Here is a 24,218-nt window from a genome sequence, read left to right on the forward strand (position 1 = left end):
TAATAAAAAAAGTGTAAAGTGTAGTCATTAATTTTACATATCATGACACAATACAGGAAACATTCAAAAATTATAAATTTCTTTAAGTTTTTTACTGTCACAAATTATAGATTAACTGACACATTATAGACAACACATCATAGACAAATATGTAGAAACAAATCATATGTGAAAATTATTGAATACATCTTATATATATATTCGCTCATCCACATTTGTAACTGTGTATACAGATATACATACACGTACACACACACACACACACACACACACACACACACACACACACACACACACACACAACACACACACAACACACACTCACACACACGCACACACGCACACACACACACGCACACATGCACATTACACCAAGTGCAGAAAATATATTTCAGAATAAAAAAGATACATACATACATACATACATACATACATACATACATACATACATACATACATACATACATACATACATACATACATACATACATACATACATACATACATACATACATACATACATACATACATACATACATACATACATACATACATACATATACATATGCATGTACGTACATGTACGTATATATATATATATATATATATATATATATATATATATATATATATATCTTGCACTTGGTACAATAAACTACATGTATACACAAATAGATAAATAAAATATATTAATTTGATGAGTAGATTCATTTTGTTAATGTATATATTACTGCTTTGCAATTTCAATTGTGCACAACGGAATCATCTTGTATGTTACTATCGCAACAAAATAGTGTTGTATATTTTCTTCATTTCTTCGTCTTCCCTTTTTTTCTCTCTCCTTTCTCTAAAAATAAACATTCTATTCTACATAGACAGAATATTACATGCGAGCCATTGAATACTATGTTAATTAATCTGTGTGTGTGTGTGTGTGTGTGTGTGTGTGTGCGCGTGCGTGTGCGCGCGCGCGCGCGCGCGTGTGTGTGTATAGCTAATATTATTTAAATATAAATATAAATGAGATCGTGTAAATACTGTAGCCCAAAGCATAAAATCACTCGAATCATCTAATCGTTAAAGAGTAACTTTAATACGTAGTTTTGTGATTTCAAGTTAGTAATATTATTTTGAGTTTTTGTTTGGTCAATTAAAATAATGTATCTCTTATGTGTGCATATTTATTTGAAGGGTTTTTGTATGCGATATATCTTGTATAACAAACAAATATATTTTATGGAAATAGAATAAAACCTCTCGGAAATATATATCAATATTTTAATCGCTTTCAGGTATTTATTTGATGGAAGCCTATAAGTTTGAATATAGAAATTCCATAAAGCTATAAATTCAAAACCTGCAATCTTTTTTTTTTTCTTCTTGCTTTTTTAATTTCTTTTTTTTTTCGTTTTTGATTAGTCTCTTATCTCTCATGTAATCATTAGCGTCTCATAGCTATTCGATTTAAATCCCGCAAGGGATAATTCATTTCTCATTTGATTAACACACAAATTCCAAACAGCTACATACACCCGACACTTTGTTTTTAAATCTATTCAGAAAATGCAGAACTAATTGTTCTTCTTCTCTCTTCCCGACGCTGCGCTGCTTTCATGCATGCTCGAATGAGCGCTATCACCAATATCGGCCTTATATCTTTTGAGCATCTTTTTACCGTCTTGGTGAGCTTCCATATTGCCTTTACCAGTAGTTTTTTGCTCGACAACAAATGACTTATGGGACGGCGCAGTAATAGATTTTTCATCTCCTTGATAATGTTTCTGATCTAAATTCTTTTGTAAATTCGTGACACTGGTTATTTGCTGCGTGCTTGCTTGTGAAACACTTGATTGAATAGTATTCTCCTCTTTTTTCTTGTATTGCAATATCTTGCTGCCGTCAACAGTTTTACCTTGACGTACGTTGCTCTGAGAGCTCACTCTTTCCACGGACTGATCGCTACTACAATAAATCGATTGCTTTTCGCTTTTCTCCAGACCAATCTCTTTCGATGACGAGTAGTCATCGCTCTTAGTGCCTGTCGGCGAATCCTTTTCTTCGGCTATTCGTGGTAATTGCGTGCTACCGCAGGAATTTGATATACCTACGTTTCCTAAATTAATGGATATGCCATGAGTTAATTTGGAATAATCTGGCTTCTGTTCGCTTGGCACTTTTTTCTCGCTCTTTGTACCTTCGTTGGACTCCTTGAAATTAACGCTGGACTCGTCCGAGATTTCGCTGTTGTGAGAAGACTGTGCGATAGTCACGCGTGGCGTTACCTTCGCTACAGTATTCACCAATGGTGATATCGACGTTTTGCTCTCCGCCGAGCGCGGATGAAGTCGATCAGGACTGAGCGCTCGTCGAAGTAACGGTGAACCCGGCTCTGCAGACTTGGGACGTCCGTATCCTTTTTTCTGACTATTTGGAGTCGATAAGCATGCTCCTAGGCAGAAAACAGGAAAATCGTTAAAACACATTATTTTTATATATATTCGACAAAATACCAAATATACTATTAATATACTATTATTATACAGGATATTCAAAAAGTACACACTATATATCTATTTCAAATATTTAAAAAAAAAACACATCAAATATTATTAGCAAATTAGTCTTTATAAAAGATATTGGAAATGATCTCCACGAGCAAACAAGTCTTAACTCATCTAATTTTGTTATCAAAAACTTCAATTTTTTTGACGATATATCTCTGATAAAATCTCTGTTAGCAGTTTCAAGATTTTACACTCTTATGCTATTAATTAAATAGTTAATAGCTACTTTCCGAACACCCTATTTATTGAACACCTCAATTGCTGTAAAATGCATATGTAAAACTTATATAATTCACGATTTTATTATACACATTCAATTTGATGTTGACTTCAATATATGAATACTGTGAATTAAGCAAAAGATATATACTCTTATTCATATATTTGATATGTACTCTATCTATCTATCTATCTATATATATATTTTATACCTGGACTATACGACTGCGTAGTGTTGGAACTACCCGGTTGATGGCCCGTAGGGAACGCTAAAGGGCTTGGGCTTCTTGTCGGACTAGCAGGAATCGGCGATGGACTTGGTGTCCTGGCTAACGGCGACAACGGTATGTGGCCAACGGACTTCCTACGATTCGGCGAATGAATATTCTTCGCGGCTGTGTGCAACTTATGCTTGAGACCGTGAAGCGTACTCGGACGCTGGTAGTGCGACTGATTCGAGATGCCCGACAGATTGCCTACGGACGTATTAGAGCCCGGAGATGAAGAGGAATTTGGGCTCGAGCACGGACTCGTGTTTCCGGTAGAATGGTAAGAATCCGAGCTGATACGATTCGTCGGCGGGGACGGAGTGCACACGGATTTTGAACATGCCGCAAAGTACGATGACGTTTCTTGTGAGCGAGTAAACGACTGAAAAGATCGACTAGATGTAACCATCGAGGACGAGCAGATACCAGCCATCTGAAAAAAAATTTCAGATAAAGTGCTCCCAGTTAATGCAAAATATTTCAAATTCTTCATTATCTTTCTTTTGTCAATGAGTCGATTAAATCTGCTCCACTGATGATAAAGACAATTTTACCTATTATTTAACAACCGACAATTATAAGTGTTGTATAAAATCTTGTAAACATAATAACGATTATTTGCCAAGTGTGGAATAACCATTCTAAAGCCATTCGAAAGCCGTGTAATCGCAGAAAAAACACATGTTGTTTAACAAAATAATATAAAAAACAATATCAGCGAGGAAAGCTGAACAAATGTATAAAAAATCATACCATAAGTGGAGGTTTGCTGTCGCTGGACAGAATGGGTGCTGACAATGGACAATTGATAGTTAACGGCTGCAAAAGAAAATGCATTTAACGTAATTGCGTGTATTGCGTGTGTGTGTGTGTGTGCGTGTGCGCGTGTGTGTATGTATGTGTGTGTGTGTATGCGTGTATGTATGTGTGTGTGTATGCGTGTATGTATGTATGTGTGTATGCGTGTATGTATGTATGTATGTATGCGTGTATGTATGTATGTATGTATGTATGCGTGTATGTATGTATGCATGTATGTATGTTTAAAGCTTGCTTGCTTTTGCATGCAATAGCATGTAGAGAAACGTGACTATGCGTATGCATATCTCACTGTGCAAAAGTAATATTAACATTAAAGATATATAATAAATCATATATTAAGTCCATAAATGACAATAAAAATTTTACTAAAATATAGATATTGCGAAACGATAAGATCATATTTAGCATTTCTACCATAAACAAAAATGTAAAAATTCCCTCAGTATACCTGCTGCATCTCTACGCTTGCCCGTTTAGAGCTTATCCTTTTGAAAAGTGACGTTTTCCGTTTCTTGTCCGAGTGATCCCGCTTTTGTTTTCGTTGTTTATGCAGCGTCCGGCGCGCCAGCTTACTCTGAGCAAGATCGCGTCTTCTACCACCTGTTTTGATACTAGTATTCTCCAGCGGCGTACTACGCAACGTCACATGATCACCGCCGCTTAACATCAATTGCAGAACTTGAGTATGATACAGACCCTGCACTGGTTCACCATTTATGTGCGTTATCAGATCGCCCGGTCTCAAGCCAGCTTCAAATGCCGGGCTGGATTGTTCGACTTCCTATAAATAAAATTACATGAAATAAAATAAAGATTAAACATAAGAGAAAAAAAATGAAAAAGTATATTTATTAATAAAGAAAAGTGAAATATACAAAAATAGGATAGAATTGATAAATGGAACTTAAGATAATAAGTAAAATGTAAATAAAAATTATGTAAAAAATGTGTATGATTTAACATATAATAAAAATAAAATATATTAGAAATATAAAAATACAAAATTTTGTAATAATAACATTCAAATAACAAGTACAAATTAATAATAACACTCGAATAAAAAGTACAAATTAATATATATTGAAATATAAAAGTATAATAAAAAAGTTTAAATAACAGAATAAATTTTAGAATTAATAAAAAAATATTTAATGTCGAGCTGTTCATAACTTGCCATTACTAGATGATGCATAGTATAGAAATCGCTGTCGCCATAATATACCCTGATAGTGTGTACAGTAAAGCCAAAGCCGCATGGGCCTCGACGAATGATAATGGGCGGTTTTAGGCTAGTCACGAGAGGGCTCAGCTCACGGCATGGAGAGGTATCCCTCGAAGATGCGGTTGACGATCCACCAGGTGATTCGATAGGTTGAACATTCAGCGGTGCGTCGTCTAAGAAAATATATGTTTCAAATAAAAAACCAAATTTTATATCGCTTCACAAATTCATATATATAATCTTGAGAAATACATACAAGCGAAATCACTAGTCGGGATCACTAATGAGAGCCCACTAGTTGAAGCGGACTTTATGACGGATCGAGATTTCTGTCGGACAGATGGTAATATGGGTATGGCACTGAAGGACTCGAAAGAATCGGTACTAGAATTATGCTTGCTCTCCTCTATCGCATTTTTATTCGCTGTTGCGAGATCCAACCTATGCAAACAAAAAATTATTTTTTTATTTACCGAATACGATACTTTTAATTGTCTATTACATAAAACGAATTGTGAATATATACACGGACACACAGCTATATTGTATGTACGTACGTATGTATGTAATGTACACACACACACACGCACGCACGCACGCACGCACGCGCGCACACGCACACACACATATATATATATATATAGCATACACACACATGTGCATATATATACATATATAATATTTAAAATATATAAAATAAAATTATAAAAGTGTGTATAAATTAAAGTTATAAGTTAAAAATGAGAATTAAAAATATGTATGAAAAAAATAATATATATTGAAATTTAAAAAAAAAGAGTAAAATAGAATTGTATTATTGTGAGAATGTAGCTGAATGACTCACATGAGTTCATCATCAATGAATATACTGAACCTGGGCGGCTTATCTCGAGAGTGCGTGTGTCGCTTTCTCTGGATCTGAGGACTAATATCTTCAGATTCGGTTTGCGAAGAATCGGGCGTGCTCAAGTTAATCGATGCTCCTTCAGCCTGTGTGCCTTTAACGATTGTAAGCTGAGACTCGTTACTCGACGAGATCGTAGTCTGGGGAGTTGTACAGAATGATGACACAATGTTTAATTTGTCGGCTTTTTGATTTTCGGAGCAAGATTTGCTCTTTACGGACAAGAGGGGCGTACGATGCTTTTCGGATGATGATGTGGATTGAGAATCGACGAGTTTGGATAGCGGTGGCGTGACTAACGATATATTCGACCCAAAGGACAATTGTGCAAGCGTGCCTTCAAGCTCGGTACGGAATTGTTTTTTAGAAGCGTCCAAGTCTATGTCGGGATTGAGCTGGGGTGGGCGTGTCTGCGAAATCTTACGCGATTGAGGGGAATAAGAGGAGAATGATCCGAATAAGGGAGAATCATCGGTGTCATCTGTATCATCACCCAAGTCATGATTATATCTGTCCATACGAGCTGAAATATTACAAAAGTGTACAATATAACAAATAGAAAAATCTATTATTATTGTAGCATATATTCTGACAGTCTGCAGATATTAATTCATAAATTGAATTGAGAAAAAAAGAGAATTATAATTATGAAAAAGTATTACAATGATATACTTCTGAATACTTACAGTCAAAGTAACTTGTATCCTCATCATTAATTAATTGTGGCACAAACTCTGCTTTCTGTCTAAGTAAACTATTCCAATTTACTCCATAAAAATATGGATGTTCTTTGACTTCATGTGACCCACCAGTCCCCAATCGGTCTCTAGGATTCTGATGTAGAAGTGCCGTTATGATGTCCTTCGCCTCGGGTTGAACAGGCCAATCATCTTCATCTGGCCATTCAATATCATCTATATAGAAATTGTAAATTGAATTATCGTAATATTTATACTTATTAAAAAATACTTCAAAATACATTTCAGTTTATCAATTGTATTAATAATTATTAATATATAAATTAAAAAAAAAAATCACCGTTTACTGTGTGAGCAAATAATTCCTCGGGTGTTTCACCAAAAAATGGAACACAGCCAATCAGAAATTCATACAATATGATACCCATGGACCACCAGTCAACCGGTTTACCGTAACCCTGGCGCAATATAACTTCTGGAGCGATGTATTCTGGTGTACCAAACACTTGCTTGTCCGAAAACTGCCGCGTGTCTCGATCGATATAGCCCTCATAGAGATTTGTTGCCACTTGAAATTGCACACAATTATTCAATTTGCTCTTATTTATGTTATATAATTAAAGCATTTGTCACACTTACAGGACATTAAACCCATTTTACTAAGGCCAAAGTCAGTAAGCTTAATGTGTCCCAAGGCAGTGATAAGTAAACTATAAAAAAAAATTCATTATTATTGTGTATTTTTTTGTATTCAATATTTTTTTGTCAACTCTTTATATAATAATATCTTACTTATCAGGCTTTAAATCCCGATGTACAATGCCATAACTGTGTAAATATTCGACAGCCAAAACAGTCTCTGCAAAATAAAATCTTGCCATATCTGGTGGCAATGGACCTATATTTTTTAAAAGATTCGCACAATCTCCTCCCTCTACATATTCCATTACTAAGCATAAATGTTTCTGGAAAAAAACACATTTTTTTATAATTTAGTATATTATTATAAAAAATACACACTCTATGAATAAAATCTAATGTGCGCATACCTTAGTTTCGAAACTACAGTACATAGAGACTACAAATGGATTATCTGTAAAACTCATTATGTCTCTTTCAGCAAACACTTGTTCTACTTGATTTCGTAACATTAAATTATTCTTATTAATTTTTTTCATGGCAAATCTCTGTCGAGTAGTCTTCTCTTTCACCAAATATACTGCACCATAAGCACCATTACTAATAAGCTTCAATACTTCGTAGTCACTTTCGCATGGAACACGCTGACACTTGTCATCATCTTTATTTGGACTTGATGTTATTTGCAGATTACTGTCGCTAGAACTCGCAGAATCTTCCAATTTATTCAAATCTTCCTGCAACTCTACAAAAAATCCAACATTTAAATAATAGCATTATTTTTATAAATACATTGTTTTAAAAATAGCACAAAGTATATACCTGATATGGGATCTCTGTTTAAAGAAAGTTTAGTAATAATATATTGAGGAATATCAGTTTTTATTCCTGCATTGACTTTAGCTTGACCCTCTGCTTGCTCAAGTAGATGATAGAATTCTTCGGGATCGAATTCCAAACACTCTAATAGACGAGCTGGGCGCGATATAACTAATAAAAGTTTCTTTATTAGTCCTGTTAATCTCGTTGCAGCTTCTAAAGATTTATCTTTTGTCTGCAAAATAAAAGAGAAGAATGTAGCAGTTACAAACATGTCTTAATAAAGTCACAATCCATATATACATACTTCCATTAAAAGATGTTCCAGATTTTCACTCATCTCATAAAAGTACCTCGTTGTAATTAATTTTTCCTGAGATTTTTGTAAGCAGTCTCTGGCCATTTCGATTACTTGATGATGTACAAAACGTAAAATTGGTAATGAATCTTGTGTCATATTAGTCATTATTTCGTATTCATCTATCTCCTTATTCTCATTAATAAAATTAGTCAATCGTTCTTCCATTTGTTGTGTTGCCTAAAAATGTAATTATTACGATTGATATAATTTATTGTTGACAAAAAAATTTTTAGTCAAAGATTAATACCTTTGGAAATCTTTCTTTATACAAGGTATTCATCATAACGATTTCACTATCGAGAACAGGTGATCGACTTGGACTGCTGCAATTGTACAAAAATTTAACAATTGTATTCAGTTATTAATCACAATTTATTCTTAATCAAAGCAAAAACAACTGTTATAAAGAAATTATAAATACATTGAAAAAAATATATATACAAAGAAAAAATCTTCAAGTAACATACCTCAAACTTCGAGAACGTGGACGATGTAACGGCGATCGACAACCCTCTTCTTCAAGACTAAGAGACGCGCTGCCTGGAATGCTAGAACCAGGGAAGCCCGGTTGTGAAGAGCTCGGTGTTCCAGGCTTGTAAAAATGACAAGACAACATACGCAGTTCGTCCGTAGTTGGAATATTTGGCAATTGATGCAAACGTTCTTGGCTCGAATATTGTGACTGATAGAATACAAATGACGTATTATGATTAGCAGTTAGTGCGGACAGGTACTCAATGCAAACCAATCGATCATACCGAAACATTACTGGAACCAGGTGTTGTTCCATAGCCACTGGATGGCAAACTAGCAACTGACCATCTTCTGCCATCGCCAGTTCCTGTAGCACCTCCGCCAGTTCTTAAATATGTCGTAATATTTGTTTAATAATAACTTTTGATAAATCTTTTACAAATTAACAAAAGTATAGAATCATAAAACCCTGATACTTGTATCATGTAAAAAACTTACAAGCATTTCTTTAGTAAGCTTTTACTTCTCTTCACTGACTTTGCATAGTAAAGTTTTTGTATCACCATTTTTCTTTTCTATTTATAACACACAAAAACTATAGCATTTATAATGACGACATCTTACCTACTTGAGCAATCAGATCAAACTAATTTAAGTGTCCTGAGATAAACAGTGAAGAGTATAAAGTAGGTACCTTTTAAGAGCAAAAGCAAAGTGTGGACTGGATGACATCCTAGGACTCTCTAGGGGACTGCTTATCGGGACGAATGCTATATTGGGAAATAAGCAGTAGAAAAAATTAACTTGCTATATTGTCAATAATCAAGTAAAATATAAAAAGATAATATTCTCCCACTAAGTGTAAGCAATATTTATGTGTGCCAAGATGCGCGCACAGAATTTTTTTAAATTCTAATTTATATTAAGGACACTAAAATTTATATTAAGGATACTAAACAACTTTTTATATATTCTATAACTAAAATTAAATGTATTGTGCGTGTGTGTGTGTATGCATTAAAAATATTGCTATAAAGGCATGTTTTAGATTTGATCAAAAAGATATAATTTTTTTTAATAGAAAAAATCAGTAGAATAAAAATTACATACCTAAAGGTGAATGGCAACGTGGCAAAGTAGGTGATGTAGTTGAAATTAAAGATTTCCGATGAGCTGCTTTAGCAGCACGACGAGGAATGTTGAAGTCGCGCTGGAAAAAAGTTATCATCACATGTATAAATTTTCTCACATGTAATTTACGAAGATATACTAACCACATGAACCGATAGAGAAGGTGCTGACTTTCCAATTGCAGAATTTCTCATACGAACAAGATTTGAAAACTCTCCGCTAACTAAAATAACATAATTTTGATGTAGCATGTATTACATGTGTGTGTATATATATATATATATATATATATATATATATATATATATAATAAAATAAATTATTTTTTAAACATACAATAAAGTTATGTTTTTAATTCATATAAAAAATTAATATAAAATATAAAATTTTTTTTTATTAACCAGGTCGAACTGGAGCTTCCTTGCTTTCCACTTTTGACGGAATTGGACGTTTATGCACTTCTGTTTCTACATTATTGGCAGTTTCCTCCATTTCATTTTGATCAAACACAAGCACTCTGGCAGAATTACCGTGCGATCGCAATCGTGGTCTACTCGGTCTATTTTTCGTCTGATCCATGGTTTAATCCACTTGTGTTTCTGTTTCTATTAAGTAAAATGTACTTTGATGAACAAGTAATCAGGAATCAATAAACATTTGCAAAAAAGCTAGAATAACCACAATAATCTAAAATATTCACATAATAATCAAATAAATAGATCTGTCAAAATAGATTTATTTGTTTCAGTTTATTTCTTTCTTTCTCTCTATCTAGAATATGCACATACATTTACTTTGTTTTAAAATGCAAAAATATATACTTAAAACAAAGATATCTAATGTCAATAATATCTATGTCATTCACATTAGCAATAATTTCTCGACGTGTGTGTGTGTGTAATCTCAAAGAAACTTGAAATTTATAGAACTAAGTGACACTAGACCATCACATTAGACAACTGAATAAACAATTGCAGTCGCAATAACACACCTTTCGGGATGCTTAGTGAAAATAAGACGACAAACAGATACGAAACAGCCGGAATTCCCTCTGTCTCTCTCTCTTTTATGCCTTCAACACCCTCGAGAAATCCTTCGGACGACGATCGCCACCAACGAATTCCATTTCAGAGTTGACATTCTCCAAGAATGTCACACGAAGAGGCATCGCGAAATGGGACGGTCACAAAGAAAATGAGCGAGGGTGAATGTCGGGATGAGCGAATGTTCGTTGAAATGACGAACGGCTAGAGAAGGATCCTTTACGGGCAGGAAAAGGAGATAACGAGGATGTAGGAGGAGCGCGCACTAAGTGCACGCGGCGATGACAGCGGAGACGATGACGGCAATGTGGACGATCAAAGGGACGCGATTACCGGCCGCCAGAGCCATCTTTTTTAACAGCGACTTTCAGCTCTCAGCGACTCAGCGATTCTCAGACCTCTCCCAGAATTCGAAAGCAAGCCTCGCTATGTGTGCGCCTGGGGCTACGTCTCGCATTTCATTCACTATCGTAAAGACATTTTTAATTGCGAAACTACAAGAGAGAGGCAATCATGGGTTCTAAGGTGATTCATGAGGATGTACACATACGCGTGTAATTAGACATATATATACACGCCACGTATCGTCGCCATGTACGTCACGCACATATAGCTCGCGATGGCGTCTACATATCATACATACATACGTACATACATACATACGTACATACATACATACATACATGCATACATACATACATACATACATACATACATACATACATACATACATACATACATACATACATACATACATACATACATACATACATACATACATACATACATACATACATACATACATACATACATACATACATACATACATACATCATGCATGCATGCATACATACATACATACATACATACATACATACATACATGCATGCACGCATGCACATGCATACATGCATACATGCATACATGCATGCATGCATACCATGCATACGCACACGCATGCACGCACACACACACTACTACACACATATATATATATGTTTAAATTTTGTGATTTATTTTTATTTTGAGATTTTCTTTCAATATGTTTTCGTTATATATATAATATATATATATAATATATATATATATATATATATATTGAGTGCAGAAAATATAACATACATATTAGAATAATAAATTGAGAGGTTTTTTTCTGAGAAAAATCTTCCGCCATAAAATGGCGAAACGCGACAAGTATCTCCCATCACCATCATATATATATACATACATATATATATATATATATATATATATATATATATATATATATATGTATATATAATACGAAATTATTCACTCTCATTTTCTTTTATTTTTTCTTGTTATCTCGCTCTCTCGCTCATCTGAATCTCTGGAAAAAAATTAAATAGTTTTTGAAAAGAAAAAAAATAAAAGTCTTTTATTCTTCGTCTAATAAAATATGTCAACCATCGATTCCTATCGGTTCCAAGATGACGCATAAAGCAAAGTATGATATATAGCTGTATAATACTGCTAAAACATTTTTCTTACTGGAGATTTAAATTTATTCCTTATTTAAATAGGATTTAAATATATTATTTTACAATTTTTTTATTTATAATTAAATTTAAAATTAATATATATTTGTGCTTTAGAAACTAAAAAAGGCACAAATCGAAATTAAAATCGGCAGGCAATTGCATAAATATGATTTCATATTCATATGAGTATCAATTAAAATATTAAAATGAATTGATTGTAATTATTATATGCCGCCCGTCCATTTTTGACATTTGTCAGCTGATTGTCGGTGCATTTTATATTGATGATTTTAAAATATAGTCTAGATGTAAATGTGTGAGAGATAACTCTCATTATTGGAAGCACTCTTTATTAAAAAAAAAAAAATTTTTTAATATTGACACGCCGACTAACAATCGCTTATCCGATCAAATGTTCAATCACGGACATAATAAAAGAAACTTCTCTGTATATTCGATACATAGATACATATAATAATCTCATACTCTTCCACGGATTTAAAGATGAAGCATCTTCAATCATATTTCAAATATATATATACAGGGTGTCCGATAATTCGCGGACTTCCTTTTAAGGGAAGGTAGAGGGTGTTATTCTGAATAGAAAAGTCCTGTACCATTTTGTGATTTTCTCAATATTTAAGAAAATATTAATTTTAAAAGATCAGCCAACGAAGTGCCGCGAAAAGCTCGTGGCGCGAAAATGCCTCCCACTGTCAATTGATACTCGGTCTGCGGCGAAGCAATGGGAGGAGCAGTTTGCGAGCATGCTTCGCTATGGCAACTGAAAAAAATACACACATAATGAAAAGATCACATACATAAAACGGAGCGCGCATTATGTGTGTATTTCTTTGGTTGCCATAGCGAAGCATGCTCGCAAACTGCTCCTCCCATTGCTTCGCCGCGACCGAGTATCAATTGACAGTGGAGGCATTTTCGCGCCACGAGCTTTCGCGGCACTTCGTTGGCTGATCTTTAAAATTAATATTTTTAAATATTGAGAAAATCACAAAATGGTACAGGACTTTCTATTCAGAATAACACCTCTACCTTCCTTAAAGGAAGTCCGCGAATTATCGGACACTCTATATATATATATATATATATATATATATATATATATATACAGGGTGTCCGATAATTCGCGGACTTCCTATATATATATATATATATATATATATATATATATTTCCTTTTATTTAGCATATATATCAAAAGATATAAAAGTTTCATTCCGAAACTTTTTTTGAGCATTTCTGATTAGTTCCAGGTCGGTCATTGAGTAAAATTTTCCTCGGGAAGAAAATAGTACACCATTTTGGAATTTAGTTTTAAGCGGGGAACACACACTTTTGCATAAGCGCATAGTCATAAGCATAAAGCGGGGAGCACACACTTTTGCATAAGCGCATAACCATAAACATAAAGAAATAGATTGGTCCACAAATGTATGCATAAGAAAATGAACCAATCAATTTCCTTATGCTTATTGTTATGCGCTTATGCAAAAGTATGTGCTCCCCGCTTAAAGAAATTGATTGGTTCACAAATATATGCCTAACGAAATGAACCAATCAATTTCCTTATACTTATGGCTATGCGCTTATGCAAAAGTGTGTGTTCCCCGCTCTAGCCTTATTCATGTGTCATGGGGTGCGTTCAGAAAATATGTACAACCGTTGAGCATCGTCAAGAGTCGACGTTGATTTGTTGGTTCTAAAAGTCAGAACCAATCACGTTCAATTACTACCTAATGGTTGCGTCTTCTGAACGCACCCACAGAGCTTAATGACTTCATCTACGTATTTTACGTTAATTTATGGCTTTAGTAAAAAAGAGATCGATTCCTATCTGTGTTCTATCTCTTAGTTTCAGATACTCTTCCACATTCTTCCACGAAAGGAGCTAATATTGAGAAAATATATTTAAAGCCATTTAAAATATAGCCAGAGTTTTGTTCAATATACTTTCATATATTTGGTATATTTGTCATATCTTTACGCTGGCATGGCACAGTATCTAGATTCCGAGGCGGATGTGAGCGAGGTGAATATTTGAGTGAACTTTTTATCACTTTCGGTTTTATCACATCGGAATTTTTGTATTAATGTAATGATAAAGTATACGAATAACTCGCAATGATATAAGATGTTGAATGCATATGAACACTTGTTAACAGGGAGAGGAGGAACTAGATCAAAATGAGAAGAAGAAGCTGAAAAAGCTAAAAGCGATGGAGGAGAGCGATGATGAAGAAGAAGGTAGGAAAAACTCATACATTTCGCATTTCGTAAACACCTTCATGTACTCAATAATCTAATGTAATAATTGCATTGTGATTTTCTATATATTGTAAAATTATTTTGTTACGTAGTTTTTAGATACATTTTATTATTAGAAGACATTGATTTGTTACAAAGATAGTTATCTTACTTTGAAAATCAAAGCATATATGGTTTGTATTTGTTCCATATGTCTGCAGCTTCTTATTTCTCTCAAGAATATGATGTCTTTCTCATAATTATTTTTTTTCTTCTCTCTCTCACTTATATTTTCTTCCTGAAAAGTAATTTTTTTTTTTTTTTTTTTTTTTTTTTTTTTTTTGCTTTAATGCACTTTAACTATATTTCTTATTGATATGTTTACTTATTTCATTAGTTGCTTACAACACATACATACATGTATCTGTCAAAATTTATATTTATATATTATAATGCACAGCTATAAATTGATATGTAGTATTGATAATATTTATATATCTTGTAGATGATGAGGATCAATTACGTGAAGAATTGAAAGATTTGATAGATGACAATCCTATAGAAGAAAGTGAGGGTGACGACAGTGATGGCTCAAATCATCATAAAAAGCGTAAACAAAGTGATGATGAGGATTTTGATGATCGCTTAGAAGATGAAGATTATGATTTAATCGAAGAAAATTTAGGTGTTAGACTTGAGAGGGTATGTTTTATAGATTAGATTATCCTTAAAAAGAAAAGAGAAAATCTTATATTAAGAACCTTATGTCTTGTTATAGAAACGTTTTAAACGTCTTCGAAGGATTCAAGATGAAGAATCAGAGGAAGAGCAAGAAAAGGAAGCGGATGATGAAAGAGATGCCATTGCCAATGAATTATTTGAAGGTTCTGGAGATGTAAGTATTACATATGCAACAAAGATATATATTTTATAATGCTTAACCTTTTATGCTTTGGACCATTTTTGAGATTTTATTTGAGCAGGTCCACATGCAATTTAGCTATTTAGCTATTTCCAAATTTGAATTAATATTTGAATTAAAGAAAGGCCAATTAATGAAGTTAAATTGCTGAAATTGCATATGTGTGTGTATTAAATAAAATATCAAATCATAATATATATTGATATTCATGTTTCATATTCGGAATCCTCTTTAGTGAATCGTATTATTACGAGGATATTACAGAAAACGATTTAAAAAATCAAAATTATTTAAATTTGAATTATTTTTTAAAATTTTAAATTATTTGTAAGTATAAATAAATGCACATGTTACAAAATCATCAAAACAATCTTCATAAAATATAAATATGTTTTCTATTTAGATTGAAATAACTTCATACAATAGGCATTTCTTAAAAAATTCAAGTTTTGTCCTTGTCTTAATTTTAAATCTTTATTAACCCTTTCGCTACGGCGGGCCTTGCCGCGGAGTGCCTCGTCTAGAACGGAGCGCCGTGCCGAAAGTGGGAACATTAAGCGCGCGCAGTCTTTAGCATTCGGGGCCAAGACTTTTTCTCAAAAACGAAATGTAGACGAAATACATAGATCGGGAGCATAGTAACGGGTGCATAAAGCTGCCACAATGTCTATTGCGAAAAACCTAAAGTTTCAAAAACTACAACTATTTTGTGAAGTCATTTTGCGTACGAATTGTAAAAATCGCCCGCTACCCGATGAGAGTTCGGTGGCAAAGTACCCGCGCAAGATGTGTTAACATTTGGTTCCATTTTCGAGCGGGTGACTAAAGTCACCCGTCGGGTATGCGTGTCGTTTCGTGGCGGGTGACTATAGTCACCCGTAGTAGCGAAAGGGTTAATCCAATGCTTTAACACATTCACAACATGATCCTATAAGTGACTCTAGTATAATAAACAAAAATGGTATATTTTAGTCTTTCCTTTGACTCAGCTATTTTCACTTACACTACAGCTTATATATTTTTCCACATTTCAATAATCTCTCAAATTACATAATATGCATAAAAAAAGGAAAGGAGTTGCCACAGAAATAAATGCAGTAATAATAATACTACCAGGAATATTTTAGAGATTGTTTGAATGCTTATAAGTAGTCATATATTTCTATATTAAATTAGACTTAACATAAGATCTAGCAACAAAATGTGATATCGAATTAAACAAAGAGTTAAAATATATATAAATTAATATGCTATATTGATTATGCAATCTGCTTACTTATGGCTTTTCTTATATGTTTGAATCCTTTGAAATATTTCATTCAAATAGTCATTTAGTTTTTCACAAAACTTATGAATGTAAATGTCTTTATAATTATAAACACGTGTGTTCACATAAATATTTACATATCACGTTTGCATTTATTAAACATATGCATACTTGTGTAAGGAAAGGGACATTATCACGGTATGTAATGTTTGCACAATGTTTGCATTTATTTATGTGTGCAAGAGTGTAATATCTTTTTATGTTATTCTTAGGAGGATGAAAGACGAAGCGAACGTAGTCACAGACCGGAAGCAGAAACATTTGAAGAAGGCAGTGATGAAGGGGAATACACTGATGCAGATGATTTTATTGTTGATGATGATGGCAGACCTATTGCAGAGAAAAGGAAGAAGAAGAAGCCAATATTTTCTGACGCGTACGTTGTATTAAAAACATCTCTTTATAAATATTAATATAATTATTTACTGACATAACGTAAATTTATCGTCTTGGTAATCTAAGTGTACTTAGATCTAAAAAAAAAGGAATATTTTTTTTTGTTTAGAGCGTTGCAGGAAGCACAAGATATTTTCGGCGTTGATTTCGACTATGACGAATTCGGTAAGTATGGCGAGGAGGATTATGAGGAGGAGGAAGAGGAAGAAGAGGAGGATGAATATTTAGATGAAGATGTTGACGCCGAACGGCCTCGACGACCTAAAAAGCAGCTGAAGAAAAAGACGACGAGAAAAAGTATCTTTGAGATTTATGAGCCCAGCGAATTGAAACGCGGTCACTTTACCGATATGGATAACGAGGTATGATGATCATAAATCGACTTAATAATAAGATTATTTTTTGATTATTAAAATGATTACCTATGAGATCTGACTTTATATTACAGATACGTAATACAGATATACCAGAAAGAATGCAACTGCGATCTGTACCGGTCACATCGGTTCCAGAAGGCTCTGACGAACTCGATCTCGAGGCAGAGTGGATTTATAAGCAAGCATTTTGCAAACCCACAATCTCGATTCAAGATGCTCATTTGAACGCCGAGGCTAAGGAACGGGCACGAAAAGGACCACAGACAATCGGCAAGATCAAGAAAGCCTTAGACTTCATGCGCAATCAACATTTCGAAGTCCCTTTTATATCCTTCTATAGGAAGGAGTATGTGTTACCCGAGCTAAACATCAATGATTTGTGGAAAGTATACAAGTTTGATGCAAAATGGTGTCAACTGCGTCAGCGGAAGGAGAATTTGCTTAAACTGTTTGAAAAAATGCGTAACTATCAACTGGATGAAATTATGAAAAATCCGGACGCGCCGCTGCCGGATAATATGCGATTGATCAAGGATGATGACATTGAGCGGCTGAAAAATGTACAGACAAGTGAGGAGCTTAACGATGTCTATCATCATTTTATGTTATATTATTCTCACGAGATTCCGGCGATGCAGGAAGCTGTGCGGCAGAAGGAGAAAGAGGCGCGACGCGAAGAAAGGATCCAGCGACGCAAACAACAGATTGCCGAGGCGGAGGAGAACGGGGAAGATCCGCCGGAGGAAGACGAGGCGCAGGAGGAAGAAGAGATTGATGACACACTGAAGCAAGCAGTGAGAAGTGGTCCGTATTCCATCTGTCGGAAGGCCGGCCTGGACGGTCTGGCGAAGAAATTTGGTCTGACACCTGAGCACTATGCCGAGAATTTGCGGGACAATTATCAGCGTCACGAGGTGGATCAAGAGCCAACCGAACCGACAACGATCGCTAATGAGTATTGTAGTTCGCGATTCAAGACCGCAGAAGAAATATTAAAGGCTGCTCAGTTGATGGTGGCGATCCAGCTTGCACGTGAGCCACTCGTGCGCAAATGCGTGCGCGAGATGTACATGGAACGCGCTAAGATCTCCGTGAAACCGACAAAAAAGGGCATTAAGGAGATCGATGAGAATCATCCCATTTACACTATGAAATACTTGAAAGACAAACCGGTGCGTGATCTTGTGGGCGTGCAGTTTTTGAATTTAGTGATTGCGGAGGAGGACAAACTCATCACGATTACCCTCAGTGACTCAATCGAAGGCAACACCAGCGGCAATTACGTAGACGAGATGAAACAACTCTATTGTCGAGATGAGTTCAGCAAACTCGTGCAGGATTGGAACGCACTGCGCGTTGGTAGCGTCGAACTCGCACTTAACCGCATGGTCATACCGCATCTGAAAAAGGAACTACGCACAAATTTGATCGCCGAAGCAAAGGAATGTGTGATGCGTGCATGTTGCCGCAAGATGTACAATTGGATCAAGGTTGCACCGTACAATTGCGAGTTTCCTGAAGAAGAGGATGAAGAATGGGACACCAGTAAAGGTCTTCGCGTCATGGGCTTGGCTTATGTCCCCGATTATTCTCAGGCAGCTTTTACCTGTTTGGTCGCAGCTGACGGCGAGTGCACGGATTATCTGCGTCTGGCGCATCTAATGAAACGCAAGAATAGTTATCGCGAGGACGAAAAGATGATGAAGGAGGCCGACCTGCTAGCGCTGAAGAACTTTATAGCCACGAAGAAGCCGCATGTTATAGTGATTGCCGGTGAATCCCGGGAGGCGAACATGATCGCTGACGACATCAAGGATTGCATCACCAATCTGACGGGGGAAGAGCAATTTCCCAGTATTCAGGTAGAAATCTGTGACAATGAGCTTGCGAAGATCTATTCCAATAGTAACAAGGGTATTTCGGAATTTCGGGATTATCCGGAACTGTTGCGCCAGGCAATTTCGCTGGCAAGAAGAATGCAAGATCCGCTAGTAGAATTTTCGCAATTATGCACTGCGGATGAGGAAATTCTCTGCCTCAGGTATCATAGTTTGCAGGATCAGCTATCTAAAGAAGAGTTACTGGAAAATTTGTATTTGGAGTTCGTCAACCGCGTGAACGAGGTCGGCGTAGATGTGAACAAAGCAGTTCAACAAGCGTACTGCGGCAATCTCGTTCAATTTGTTTGCGGTCTTGGCCCGCGAAAGGGTCAAGCGTTAATTAAAATGCTGAAGCAGACGAATCAGCGACTGGAGAACAGAACGCAATTAGTTACGGCATGTCACATGGGACCGAAAGTGTTCATCAATTGCGCAGGCTTCATCAAAATTGACACCAACAGCCTTGGTGACAGTACCGAGGCGTACGTGGAAGTGCTCGATGGCTCGCGCGTGCATCCCGAAACTTACGAGTGGGCTAGAAAAATGGCAGTTGACGCACTAGAATATGATGATGAAGACGCTAATCCCGCCGGTGCTCTTGAAGAGATACTTGAATCACCAGAGCGTCTGAAGGACTTGGATCTCGACGCTTTTGCGGAGGAGCTTGAGCGGCAGGGTTTCGGCAACAAATGTGTCACTTTGTACGATATCAGAGCCGAATTGAATAGCCGTTATAAGGATCTCCGCATACCGTATCAATCGCCAAACGCAGAGAAGTTATTCGACATTCTGACAAAAGAGACACCTGAAACTTTCTACGTCGGTAAACTAGTACTGGCCACAGTGGTCGGCATCAGTCACCGGAAACCGCAGGGCGATCAACTCGATCAGGCAAATCCAGTGCGAAATGAAGAAACTTGCCTATGGCAATGTCCGTTCTGCTTGAAAAACGATTTTCCCGAATTGTCGGAGGTATGGAATCACTTTGATGCCGGAGCCTGTCCAGGCAAGGCCGTCGGCGTGAGATTGCGACTGGACAATGGTATATCTGGCTATATCCATATCAAAAACTTATCGGATCGACACGTTGCAAATCCCTGCGAAAGAGTCGGTATGGGACAGATTATCCATTGTCGTATTATTAAAATCGAAGTTGATCGATTCAGCGTCGAGTGCACTAGCAAGAGTAGCGATCTAGCAGACAAAAACCATGAATGGAGGTAAGCAAATATAGTATATCTGATGGTTTTTACATAAATCTCTCTCTATTGTCTTTAAAAGTTATTACATTAATAGAGGAAATCTACAAAATCTACAAAAATAGTAAAATGTCAACCTAATGTCAACAATATGTCAATCTAAAATACTTTTATAACGTAATTTTTTTAGTACATTTCTCATCTCAAATCGTAATAAATTGTGATCATATGAAATTGTAATTATATTTGCAGACCGCAAAGGGATCCATTTTATGATACTGAAGCTGAGCAGAAGGATATGAAGGTAGAGGAAGACGCAAAGAAAGCGAAACAGCGGCAAATTTACGTGAAACGCGTAATTGTCCATCCATCTTTCCATAACATTAGTTTCGCCGAGACCGTGAAACTAATGCAGACGATGAAACAAGGCGAAGCGATAGTAAGACCGAGCAGCAAAGGTGCTGATCATTTGACAGTCACATGGAAGGTCACCGACGATATCCTGCAACACATTGACGTTCGCGAGGAAGGCAAAGAGAATGCCTTTTCATTGGGACAGAGTCTTTGGATCGGTAATGAGGAGTTCGAGGATTTGGATGAGATTATTGCTCGACACGTTAATCCTATGGCTGCTTATGCCTCCGAACTGCTAGATTTTAAATATTATAAGCCAACCGTAGAGGGAATTAAAGACAAAGCGGAGGAAGTATTGAAGGAACAGAAGAAGGAAAACCCTGGTGGGATTCCCTACATAATATCGGCAGCTAGGGTAAATAAACGCATAACGAATTTGTAACATTGCATAATATTAAAAAAAATCGAATTTAAATGTTTTTTTCTCTTTTTGCAGACCTATCCTGGAAAGTTTTTGCTCTCGTATTTACCACGCACTCGTTGTCGTCATGAATATGTCACAGTGACGTCCGAGGGCTTCAAATTCCGCGGACAGATGTTTGGTAGGGTGAGCGACTTGTTGCGCTGGTTCAAGGAACATTTCAGAGATCCGGTCCCTGGACAATCCACTCCCAGTACACCACGCGGCGCGATGACTTCTAGAACACCTTACACTGCTACACCGGGAGCAGTCAGCGGTAAATTTATAGTATCATAAATTCTAATTATTTAAAATAAAATATTAGATTATATATTTTGAAACATATTTTACATTCAATTTTTCTTTCTACATGCACATACACACATATACTGCAGTGAATATATTATATTAACATTACACAGACAAATAAATTAAACAAGCTATACTACGAAACAAAACAGATCTGTCATCTTATTCTGTATTATTAGCTATTTTACCAAGAATTCTATTCGACATGATTGGTTATCTATAAATGTTTTCTGTATATGCTATTTTGATTGTTACAGGAATGAATCAAGAAGCAATTCAACGAGTCGCGCAGAATCTTCCACATCACATGCTACATTCTCTGTCACAAGTGGCGAATCAAACACCGCATCATTATCCGCCACACACCCCGGGGACGGCTAGTGCCGCCGGTTACGGCGGAGTGCACACGTATCCGAATACACCATACACACCGTCCGGTCAAACCCCATTCATGACCCCATACCAAACGCCTCATCATACACCGCATCATGGCCAGCCTACTCCCAGATATGGTCAACAAACGCCAAGCCATCATCAAGGACCTTTCGTGCATCCGCCACCACCTTCGATGACACCCGGTCATCACAGATCCACTCAATCGCACAGACCTACGCCACCCTTGTCCACTCCCTCCGGTGATCCAACAGATTGGAAGAAGGCAGCCGAAGCATGGGCACGTCTAAAAAGTAATCCTCGAGTCTCGTGAGTAGATAATGTCATTTTCTTTGTCTTGTAATCTCGAAACTTGTGAGAGATGCTGGAAACTCTGAAAATCTATCTACTGTATAATATTAAATAAAACGTGCGGTACAAACTTGTAAATTCCATTGATTTTCTACTTAAGGAATACTAAAAAAATATTAGAAAAGCATTAGAAAAAGCATACATTAAAAAATTTTATTTTAGAAAATTGCACAAATCTTAAAAATTTTATTTTTACTTCTAATTTTGAATTCAAAATATCAAGATCAAGGAATTTTTTTTACAAGATTTGAGTAGAAATCCTGGATGTATATTTTGCTAGATTGATAAGTTTCTTATTCAACTATCGTTAATGATTAAATGTATTTTTAGTGGATCAACACCTAGATACGAAGAATCCAGGAAAACGCCACGTAGCTATGAGGAATCGATTGGCAGAACCACACCCTCTGGAAGAAGCAGACCTTCATCTACGCGAACTCCTTCGTATAAATCCCCGCGAGGTACCCCACACACAAATTCTAGTCCACGAAGTATGTCTCTCAGCGGAGACGGTACTCCTCTATATGATGAAAGCTAACGGGGTCATCTTGTGCATATAGTTGATTATATTTATTAGTTACGTCATATCACATACATACATTAAACTATGATGTAAATATAATAAATATTTACATTGTGTATTAAATGGCAAACGCATGTCGTCGACGATTTTGGCATCTGTTTTATCGTTAGACAGGACATTAATCGCCCATAAACTTAATATGTCAATATGCATATGATATAAGCATAATAAATTTTTCATCAATTACACAATATAATAGATATTGAATATACGAAATTATGCAATTATGAATTAATGTCGCAATAATTTTCTAAAGGCATCTTATATTGATAAAATAATATTGGAAAATGCTTAAAAAAATATCAAGCATACTAAAAATTGTATTATTGATGCTGTTGATACACACATATATGAGAAACTGATTGGTTAATCGAATTACTTATCATGTCAGCAGCGATAGAGCTGCATCTCTTAAATACGAGTGCATTATGTATATTCAAATAATCTTCATATATCATATATCAAGACAATTTTAAAAAATATTACATATTTGCTTGAAACCGCTAAATAGCCTATCTATTTAATATTGTCTGCTTGTTACGAATACACATTTCCTTATGTAAAATGTATAAAAATCTACATATTATATGGTTATTTGTGTAAAATAGAAACAAATGACTTTTATTTTTGTGTAATTTTTATTTGAATATGCACCAATAAATTATATTCCTTATATGATTAGACTCTTAAAGCCGCAGACTTTTACATAATATATAGAATATATATATATATATAT

At 35.5% G+C, this 24,218-nt stretch overlaps 2 protein-coding genes across 5 annotated transcripts; one reads left to right on the forward strand and one right to left on the reverse strand.

Annotated features, from left to right (window-relative positions):
* Positions 1-588: 588 nt before the first annotated feature.
* On the reverse strand, positions 589-11,753 carry LOC126848867 (microtubule-associated serine/threonine-protein kinase 3). Of its 4 annotated transcripts, XM_050590141.1 has the most exons (23): positions 11,114-11,753; positions 10,524-10,727; positions 10,266-10,345; positions 10,102-10,201; positions 9,686-9,761; positions 9,276-9,378; positions 8,985-9,199; positions 8,765-8,840; positions 8,464-8,694; positions 8,160-8,391; positions 7,748-8,082; positions 7,491-7,663; positions 7,338-7,408; positions 7,039-7,266; positions 6,687-6,914; positions 5,941-6,523; positions 5,353-5,537; positions 5,049-5,269; positions 4,323-4,655; positions 3,806-3,871; positions 2,996-3,485; positions 2,195-2,449; positions 589-2,113 (listed from the first exon to the last, which is right to left on the reverse strand). In XM_050590141.1, exons 2-23 carry the CDS (start codon positions 10,699-10,701, stop codon positions 1,572-1,574), a joined length of 5,001 nt encoding a protein of 1,666 aa, XP_050446098.1. In that variant the 5' UTR covers positions 10,702-10,727; positions 11,114-11,753; the 3' UTR covers positions 589-1,571. The 4 variants fall into 4 exon arrangements, with proteins under 4 accessions (XP_050446098.1, XP_050446096.1, XP_050446097.1 ...); XM_050590139.1 differs by having other exon boundaries at positions 589-2,449; positions 4,323-4,651; positions 5,045-5,269; XM_050590140.1 differs by having other exon boundaries at positions 589-2,449; positions 5,971-6,523; positions 11,114-11,752.
* Positions 11,754-14,549: 2,796 nt separating this feature from the next.
* On the forward strand, positions 14,550-24,106 carry LOC126848866 (transcription elongation factor SPT6). The gene is made up of 11 exons (XM_050590137.1): positions 14,550-14,716; positions 14,850-14,931; positions 15,437-15,633; positions 15,710-15,826; positions 17,393-17,556; positions 17,686-17,938; positions 18,025-21,053; positions 21,285-21,801; positions 21,883-22,123; positions 22,413-22,857; positions 23,230-24,106. Exons 1-11 carry the CDS (start codon positions 14,678-14,680, stop codon positions 23,435-23,437), a joined length of 5,292 nt encoding a protein of 1,763 aa, XP_050446094.1. The 5' UTR covers positions 14,550-14,677; the 3' UTR covers positions 23,438-24,106.
* Positions 24,107-24,218: the final 112 nt, after the last annotated feature.

This window comes from Cataglyphis hispanica, chromosome 4 (genome assembly GCF_021464435.1).
Source record: "Cataglyphis hispanica isolate Lineage 1 chromosome 4, ULB_Chis1_1.0, whole genome shotgun sequence".
NCBI classification, from domain to species: domain Eukaryota; kingdom Metazoa; phylum Arthropoda; class Insecta; order Hymenoptera; family Formicidae; genus Cataglyphis; species Cataglyphis hispanica.